Source organism: Liolophura sinensis, chromosome 11, assembly GCF_032854445.1.
Source record: "Liolophura sinensis isolate JHLJ2023 chromosome 11, CUHK_Ljap_v2, whole genome shotgun sequence".
NCBI classification, from domain to species: Eukaryota; Metazoa; Mollusca; class Polyplacophora; order Chitonida; family Chitonidae; genus Liolophura; species Liolophura sinensis.
In genome coordinates this window covers 30,113,753-30,123,927 of record NC_088305.1, presented here as the reverse complement: position 1 = coordinate 30,123,927, position 10,175 = coordinate 30,113,753, and the positions used below count along the sequence as shown (strand labels likewise).

The 10,175-nt window shown below is 38.7% G+C and overlaps 1 protein-coding gene across 1 annotated transcript; it reads right to left on the bottom strand.

Moving 5' to 3' along the window:
• Positions 1 to 373: 373 nt before the first annotated feature.
• LOC135477979 (calmodulin-4-like) lies at positions 374 to 9,365 on the bottom strand. The gene is made up of 3 exons (XM_064758215.1): positions 9,184 to 9,365; positions 1,346 to 1,440; positions 374 to 764 (listed from the first exon to the last, which is right to left on the bottom strand). The coding sequence occupies exons 1-3, from the start codon at positions 9,325 to 9,327 to the stop codon at positions 566 to 568; spliced, it is 438 nt and encodes a 145-aa protein (XP_064614285.1). The 5' UTR covers positions 9,328 to 9,365; the 3' UTR covers positions 374 to 565.
• Positions 9,366 to 10,175: the final 810 nt, after the last annotated feature.

Sequence of the window (10,175 nt, the reverse complement as noted above, 5' to 3'; positions counted from 1 at the left end):
CTGCCACATTGGCATCAGCTGACACGAGAACACTGCTGTCGGGTTACGCATTTAACTGGATTCAAATACAGAAATAATAATGCTAATAATAATAATAATGACTACGGCGTAAAACACCAATCAAATAAAGAAATAAAGAAAAAGGAATACAGCCATGGAGACCGCTCCATTGCAACAAATTCCAAGTAACTTTCTGGAAGAAAGAAGTGTTTGTCATCGGAATTTCTAAAGACGCATTTTCTAAAGATATTTTATCGCGAAAAATCCGCAATCACGAATGCCTAGTATAAAGATTCTGCTTTTCTGTACATTTTAGCATAATTTATATAATTTACTGTTATTAAAAAAATAACTGAAAAAGTAGCGACAGATATATATGATACTTTTTATATATTTATCGTAAAAAGAAACAGTTGTAAAAATGCCCAAAGCTCGTTTCCGACAGGTTTTTTTGTTAATTATCACCGGATTACCCAAGAAACTCAGATCAGTTTAGGAAGATTAAACAGTTTCGACCAGTAACGAGTGTCCACAACAAAACAAGCAAGTACAAACAAAAAAATGGTTATTTCAGTGCCGACAGGAACTCTTCATAATCAATTTTCCCGTCCTTGTTTTTATCAGCTTTTGCCAGAATTTCTCCCATTTCTTCCTCCGTGTAATCAAACTGTTTTTCTTTCAAACAATGGAAAAGTTCCTCTTTCGTCACATTTCCGTCTCCGTTCTTGTCAAACGTCCTAAAGAGAGTTCGTAATTCGCTGTCCCTGAGGAGAAAAGGGAGACAAGCTTGTGACGCAGGACAATCAAGAAATGTTTAAATTGATTGATCGATTGGGTGATTAGTGTTTTACGCCCCAATCTATGGGTGGAAAATCCTTGTCAAAAAAGCCGGGATAGCCACCAACCAACTGCCTCCAGGCATCCATAACACAAACGTTCTCAATTTCAACCCTTAGCGTGAGAAACTTTGTGTTTACATGACATTTCTAACTTTGACTTAAGTAAACACCAGCTTTGTGGAATCGGTAACGGTCAAACAGACAAAAGTCTTCGAATAGATTCATTTTGTGTCGATTGGTGCAATTCAGCCAGCTAATCGAAAATAAAAAAAAATGAAGCGCTGTTCCACAAGCCGTGCATTCAAAGGGTGCGATGTGTCGAATTCTACAAATGGTATGAAATAACATTTGACCTGCTTTTGTTTGGCTGATGTAATTCGACGAGTTGATGCGACAATTCGCTCCGTGTCGACGTTTTAGTAAATTTGGAAGGAAAGCTGAAAACATTTGTCAGCTGATCTCTGAGCTAGAGGAAAATAAGTCTATTGCAATTTTTAGGAACTCACTTGACATCCTTGAGTGGAATTTTGCACATCTCAGTCATGAACTGTTCGTATGTCACCTTATCTTCGCCGGCTGACACCAAGTCCACGAAAATTTTCTGAAAAAGAAAGGTTCATTTGACTTACACTTAGTCCATAGTTGTTTAACACCGTGTTGAGAACATGTCACTGAATTCTATGGTTTTATTGGTGAATTAGAACTGTCACACTGGAATACACGGAGTAAACCACACAGCTAAAGTTGCTTACCAATTCCCAGTTCCCAGTTCCTTGGTCCCTATTCCCTACGAACTGTGGATAGAATTCAGATAGGTGAGTAATCCTCAGGAGACAAATCTCCTGACCTAAATCCACAGCCCTATACCGGCGACACCTGAATTCGAACCGGCGACCTCACTGATCGGAAGCTGATCGGTTGTACCCAGACAAAAGCTTTTGCCGAATGATCCAGCGATTGCCCACAAGGCTGGGGATCCTTGTTTTAGCTACTGGACCTAATTATAAATAGTATAACCTGTTTAAGCAGTATATTACTTGGAGGGATTGTGAGAAACATAATTATGACTTTTAATCCACTGAAAACAATCGGCCGTCGCCGATATCCAGCCAACCGCCTGACTGCCGGTACGGCTCAGAGTGTGACGTCATCGATGACCAACCTAAAGTCTAGCTGGCCTAAATAACCTGGGAATTCCTATCACAATGATGTCATTTTCGAGATGGATTCCAACAACACAGAAGCAAACATACTGCCGTATCGATTTGAACTCATTGTGGACAACGTTGAAGTTCCGACTTACGACACTAACATCTCCGGCCAGTCCCTATACATGCGTTATAGTGTCTATAATCACACTTTGTATTTGATCTTTGTCCAGACATTTCCGACCGCACTAGCAATATGGACTGGTCAGCTGTAGATTTTATCCTGCACATTTACGGTGCGGGCGTCGGCGTTGGTGTACAGACATTCACTATCTCTCAGTTTTCAGTTCAGTTAATAGTATCCAGGGTCCTTCGATAACCTCTCTTTACAACCGTATGCAGAGCAGCAAACCATTTTGTGGAGAAATTCGACATGCTTGTTGTATTTCTTGTAGCGTTTTTTAACACTGAATGGAGATTTCACAATTTAACAATATATACAGGGATAGCCTATTATGAACGAATAAAAAAATCCGGACACTAATCCTTTAAGCACGACGTTAAACCCTGAGCACTCACATACTCACTTGTGGGGGAAGGTAACCGGTTCAACATATTTGTTGAAATAAAATATACTTACATTAGGCTGTAACCGAAAATGTTTTGTAAAGCTAACAGCTAACATATATTTCAGACGGGAAAAGGTAGAAATAAACGTGTAGACATTATTAAACGAATACAAGAAAGCAGTTTTGAATGTATGCATATTTGTATCACAGAAATCTTGTTGGTCATACATTGCTAGTTGAAGAGAAAAATCACACGCAATTTTTTTTCCCAAGCCTAACGTGCAATCTGATATTATGGCAGTAATAACTTAGGCCGACAATTTGAATTAATGACAGGCAACTGTCACATTTATAGTCGGATAACTTTTATAGACGGATAACTGTATCGTGTCTGCATATTTGTAAATGTATTTCTGCAGCACAAATATAAAGCAGAAAACTAATGACTTTCATCTGACAAATGTACGCTTTTCTAAAACCCATATCAGATGATCAACGCTTCGAATCAAAACAGTTGTTGAGCAACACCATTTAATGAGGATACAAAGTTAGTTGTAATTCAGTGTGTCTGTCTCTGTATAGCATTTTCCTCAACTCTTAACAGTCTCATAGAAACACATGAAATTTGCTTGTTACCATGACAACAAGCGTCATCTCACTCTCGTGTTCGAGTGCGGGAGTTTCGAGTAACCAATTAGACAGCTGCTCTCATTGATGTGAATTTATCACCTCTTCACTCACACACTAGGGCACCACAACACACTAATACAAGCAACTCTATAGTCACAGTCTGAGTTGGAGTGTTTTTAGCTCCAGAACAAAAATTAAATGTCATGCAGGAAAATTAAATCTGGGCTTTTGAATTCTATCACAGAGGATCACCTGCTCCGGATAAATTATAAAGGAATACAAAAAAAAAACCTCAATGATTCAATGATTATGATATAGTGTATATAGTGTTATAATATAGTGTATATAGTGTTATAATATAGTGTATGTTGTGTTATAATATAGTGTATAGAGTGTTATAATATAGTGTATAAAGTGTTATAATACAGTGTATAAAGTGTTATAATATAGTGTATATAGCGTTATAATATAGTGTTATAATATAGTTTAATGAGAGGGTGATTACAATAAATAAATCTATTTATTTTGATGTTCTCGGGAATGTTTCGCGATTGTTATGGGAGGAGGAAACCTTATAAATTTAGGGAAACAACCGCCCCTTACTATATAACTGACTTACATCCTGACGTAAGGCCGCCTTCGAGCAAATTCCTTGCTCTAACCTCTTAGTGCCATTTTTAAAGGCTGTGGTATTACTAGACGCTCTAACCAGGTCCCCCTGGTCTCCCATTATTCATACAAAATGTCCAATCGGCGCGTGAAATAACTAGGACATTATGGGTTATAAAAAAAAGGGCAAATCATGTTGTTTAAAAAACTGATATGATATAATCGAACATCAATTCAGTATACTGATCAAATTAAAAATTCATGTGAATTAATTCCGAAACTTACACATCAGCAGATTGAAAAAATTCGCAGATGAAGGCTGCGCTTCACTATTAAGTAATTTCTGTGAATATGATTGGTCAACAAACTGGTCACCTGACTGACTGATTAACTGATTGATTGGTTGAGTATTCAATGGTATTGGTTCATATATTTTGCATAAGTCGATTGATTTTGGAAAAAAAACTGAAGCGTTTAGCTTTTTTGAACTGTTACACAGATTATTCTTCACATTACTCTTGAAATTAAGCCCAAATACACCGAATTTCTTTGGTGGTGTTCACCATCGTGTTATATAACAGTGTTAGTTTTACATTAGATTTCTTTTATCGGTTTTACTGAGCAGAGACAAGACAAGAAGAAACCTGTAGAAACCAATAAATCAATGTCAATAAATATCTATTTATACCTGTAAAGAAAATCCAAATGTGTTTGTAATTTGATTCTGTGTCGCCCACAGTCTTTGAAAACATCTTAAATTTAAATTAATTACGTCGCATCTGCCATGTCGACCTTTGGTTTAAGTGACAGCGCGAATTTTTACATTTAATAAGGTGTAGATGTTTAGCCATGAATGTCGTCTGAGCTAAAACATATTCGCTTCATAAAACAGCTTAGCAAATCTCTCAAACGCTTTGCATAATTGATGTCAGTCGGTGGAATTTCCGCAGACGCTTCAAGTTTCAAGGTTTCGAGAAAGGAAGGTTCAGTTGTTTAAGCATGGATGAACATTAAATTGTGGAGAAGTTGCAGAACAACGTACAACAAACCGTGTTGTGTCTGATGGTTTGGGCCGGACAAACAGCGAACTGCGTTTAACTATTATCCGATTCTTCCGCATCGCACATCGTTCTCAATTTTGGCGGGAGAAATGCTAATGTCTAATTCGACGCATAGATTTAGAATAAAACACTCAACTGAGGTAAAATGACAAAGAGGCCGAATTTCACTGGTTACATGAGATCATTTGCCAACTATCAACCGTCGTCCCTACTTTGGTATACTACAGTATTTTATATCATGTTCCTGCATAGAGCAGGATTCTGCTGGTGGATTAAGCATTCCCGAGGCCTGGTCCCTCTGCATTTTTTCTTGTTGTTGTTATTAAATGAGATGACAACACAGTATTTTGAGTAATTCTAGACCAGTGAGGTTTAATAGATTGTAGGTAACATCACTGCCTTTCTATATCTAAGTCTACTTAAGGCATGGTGCTGGGAGACGTGTAAGCTGCTATTTTAAGTGTTTACATTAAAAGTTTGGACTAAACTTAGTCTGGAAATAGCCTTACACATGAATATACTCCAGCCGTTACCTGTGACCATTTGCCAAAATACACAATGTCTTCATTTTTCTGGTTTTAATCTCTTTGCTTTTATATGTACAACGTTGGTGTCTGGCTGTTCAGGCGGTCGTGCATGAAGGTCGTTGGACGTCAAGTGCCTTCCACCAATATGGCGTCCAGCCCGAGCTCGGTCATCGGGTGAACAAGCTGTGTGTCACTAGCGGGAAAGTTCGTCAGTTGAAGTTCGATGTCCGATTTACTGACCAGCGAATCCTCGATGCCTATGTACACTCAACAGGTAAAAAAATATACGATGCAACGTATTTAAGACTACAGGATGCGCCTATGTCCTATTTGTGACATTTCCTTCTCACTTCACGCAGACCACAGCCAGGTGTGGGTTTATTTTTATTTATTTGATTCCGGTTTTCTGTATAAAATACAGAATAAATCAAGAGTAAAGCAGCGATGATAACGTGATGGTCAAGAGTAACAGGTTAAATCCGTTCTCTTGACAGTTTATCTCAGTTATGCTTTTATTCTAACTGTTAATATAAATGTTTCAGAAGTAGCAACTAACGGGGAAAAACATCACAATATGGTCAAAAACTAAAAGAGCCAAAACGCAGTGATGTTAAATGCCGTTTATAAAACCTCACTTGACTGGAATTACTCAAAAATGGTGGTGTTCTCATCACATTTAATAAACAATGGAAATAAAACAATGCAAAGGGACCAGGTGCCGTGGATTCTTACTCCCCCAACACAAACCTGGCTCTCCTGGAGAAAATCAGAGTGGTCGGAGAAAACCACCGGCCTTTGATGAGGAAATGGCGAACTTTCCTACGTGTAAAATAGATTTTTACCTGAATAGCATAACTCCTAGGATAGAGGTATCAGTCATAAGCCAGATAAAGGCATTGCAGAGCGAAGAAAACGTAAAACGGTAACCAAGACAGACATATATATATATATATATATATATATATATATATATATATATATATATAGCGGAGGTCGAACGTTCCCACTGCTGGCAACCCGGCAAAAACTAATTTAACATGAATACCAGGACCCAAAATTGTCCTTATTTTTTAGGGATTCGAGGTACGATTAATTCTAGGTGATTAAATTTCAGCAGTTAAACGTGCAAACCCGGTTTTTTCGGCTGCTATGTACATGTAGGGTGATAGTCATGTGGCCAATTTTAGCCATGACAGGATTCTTGGCTTGACGACAGGTACACATGTCAAAATCGTCAGTGATTTGAAGGCCTGTGTTGGGCAGGTCTAACACAAGGTTTCATGTACCGTCCAACATAGCATCGAATTGGGAAAATAATTAGGGCGTCTGATTGGTTCAAATAGTGTCGGTAAAGACCCGGTGGCAACAATTTCTCCCGTCCCCGAGGCCATTCTCTAGGGTCTTGAGTGCAGCTGTTTCTCAGTTGCGTAATGAAGTTCCAATAAATCCCCACGAAGTCATTAAATTTAGCTGGGGTCATACGGAGGCCAAATTAAACGACCTGTACACAGATTTCATTGACTTGACTTAAGTAGGCCCTACTATAAGGTATGTAATCAATGATGTATATATATAGTTTATTACCTAATTCCTACATTCTCCATTAAGTGCTGACAAATTCATTAAGTGCTGGACAAATCCATTAAGTGCTGGACAAATCCATTAGGTGCTGGACAAATCCATGTCAGAGCGAAATTCTTGACATGGAGCTATTTGCGCTGAATAAAATTTACTGTAGAATAATATTTATTTCGAGGTATAACCCTGTTTTCAGCTTATCCGAGTTATTAAGCTGCAGTGTTGGAATATTTTTGTGGTGTTTTGTGACCATACCTAGATTGGGCTCTTGATAAGAAATCCAGTTCTGGTGCCTACCCTTTCTGTAAAGAATAACAGTATGCTACACAGCAAAAGCAGCTATTTGACCAGTCTAGTAGACATGTCATATTTTTTCTATAAAACATCGATGTTTTGGAGAAAACGTGGAAATAATTTACTGAAAACGTCAATGTTATAAAAAGGATGCCAGCCTATTTTTTTAACACAAACGTATGCGTATATAGTCCCGCCATATACACCGGACAAGGCGTTGCTAATGGATTTACAACTTCTTGGTTTATTGTCACGACGCTTCAATCACTTGATAACGATGCTAGTATCTGCATCGAAACGTCGTGACAATAAACCAAGAAATTGTAAATCTATAAGCGATGTCCAGTGTACTTCCGCGCCAACTTCTAAATGCCACTAAAACAAGTCCCACCATATACATGTAACGCGTTTATAGATAAGACGTCTGCGTTCAAATAAAAATAGCAAGATGCTTGCATATTAATGCGTGTGTTTTTATAAACACGTGTCTGTGTCATTAATATTTTCAGCGTATGACCTGGTTTATTCATGCTGATGGACGGATTGAGCGCTGCAGACACTGAGAGGAGCCAGCCTAATCCAAAACGAGGCAATATGGCGGGTTTCATTTGGAGAGGGAGTACGAATTCAAATTCTTTCATTCGTGCTAACACATGCATCATGCATGCAGCATAAATATTAGCAGTATATTGAACCTGTGGTGACTAACTATTACTTGAGAGTCTGTGCAAGACTTTATTGCAAACAGGGCGTTTTTGCTGATGGTAGTGTTTTACTTTCTTTCTGCCAAGGACTCGTGGCTGCATATCCACCCTCCCAGTTTCACTTGCTTTCACTCTGTAGCTCTCCATCTGTTAGCGCGTTTAAAATACCAACGCTCCAGTACCATATCTGATTATGACATAGGCTGGAAAGTAAAGTGTACTGTATAGCAGCTCCGACGCACAAGAATAAAAATGCATTGTGATTTGATATTTCAGTTTATATTATAAGTCTTTTTCAGAACTTTTGAAAATGATTTAAAGTTCCGATGCAGGTATCAGTACCCGGTACAAGTCCCGTAGGTATCCTTGACACACTTAAGACGTGAAATACGCCCCAGAAGAAAACACCGTGTATTGCCTCTGTTCCAACATTTGGGGAAACTTGCCACGGCTGGCTAGTTACGTATAAAAACGCCCTAGTATAGCGAGAGTACACATATACTCTGGCTTGCCTTGATTTGACATTGACGGCATATTAAAACTTGTCCACCTTCAAGCCACTGTTGTGGCCCAAGTCATCTGGTGAACAGAGCATTTGAACATAATAAAAGACTGATTTATTTGTCGATGACAAGTTTGTACGTGGTAATCATCCGTCAGTTCCGATCTGCTATTCGCTCTCCACAGTTAATTGTCGCTAACGATATACCCGAAGAAATAGTTTAATTATAGTCTTAGCCAGTTCTTCATTTTATACAGCGAAATGAACAGTGTCACTGAAATGTGCTGTGAAATAATTATTCTCATTGGTGCCAAAGTATAACCTTTCCAAACCAACAGTTGCCATGGGACATACACTGGTAGGTTTTACTTCCGATCTGGTCTGCGACAAGTCAGTTTAAGGGCCGGCCTCTAGGTCTGATTTTCGTAAAATGATCAGTCTGTCCAGAATTTTTAAAATTCCACCATTTTTGGCGTGAAATACGTGGAAGGGTAAATCACACTTTAATCAAAATTTACATGTTTACATCAAATTTATGTTCAACTTTCAGTCGTGATGATTTTGAAGAACATTTATGTTGTGAAGCGGGATTTCATAGAGATTACATGAGCCGTGTCGGCCATTACTGTCAGTGCAATGTGACACAAACTTCCGTAGCAAGACACCCACTCCCCCGCCCCGTCCTCACACCTAACAACACAACACTAGCAAGTTCCACTTACTGCTATTTCTTCATCCGAGCCTCTGAATCCTATATTGTACAAGATCGTCTTCAGCTCCTTAATATTCAAAAACCCGTCATTGTTCACGTCGGCCTCTCTGAAAAAACGATCAAACGTTGCTCGGTTTTCCTCAGACACGCTCATTGTTTACCGACTGGATCTCTATATATCTGTGACTACGATGTTTTCGCACCAGGCTATGGTATACCACGTAGGTATGTTCACAGCTTTATATACCTACTGGGTTTGTATATACATATACAGCGGGGTTGGTCTGTAACAGCTGGCTACAGCATGCATGAATCACCCTCGGCTCTGTTAAATTGAGATTTAGACCGTTGTTATGTCATTTATATGGCACACTTCGAACATACAACAATAGCGGGTTACCTTGTACAGCTTTGTAATGGAAAGGATTTACTTGAAGGCCAGCTAGTATGAACTTCTAGTTAGCAGGTTTAGCTGTTATAAGGGCTTATCGCGAGTGGAAGACCTTATAAATAACCTTGTTGTAAAATAGACCTTGTTTTGGCTGTTAGATACCTACTTCTCTTGGCTGTGAAATGAATATCATGCGGTACATAGGCATGTCATTTACACTGGTTTATAGAATTATTTTCAGTGAACGCTGCACTGTTGTAATAAATTCATGTGGAGCTCGTGTGACAATGGCGGGTTGTCGTCTGGTTTCGACAGAGTACATTATGAATATTAGACGGAACATTGTATGGCGCGACAACTGCTCTGCACAGTGAGTACTGACTAAACCTCGGGATGGATCAGGCGTAAGGAAAATATTTACATTGTGGTCAGAGCCACATGTTGTTATGACATTGTGGAAATGCCTCTCTCTGTAAGTGAGTAGAAGATATCGTAAACAGTTCACCTTGCTGTGAAAATGCTACGTATACAACGCAATATAATCATATTATGTTATATATACAATACTGTAAGTTTAGACTTTGCGTTGTGTACACTCTGTGTCAATGTGT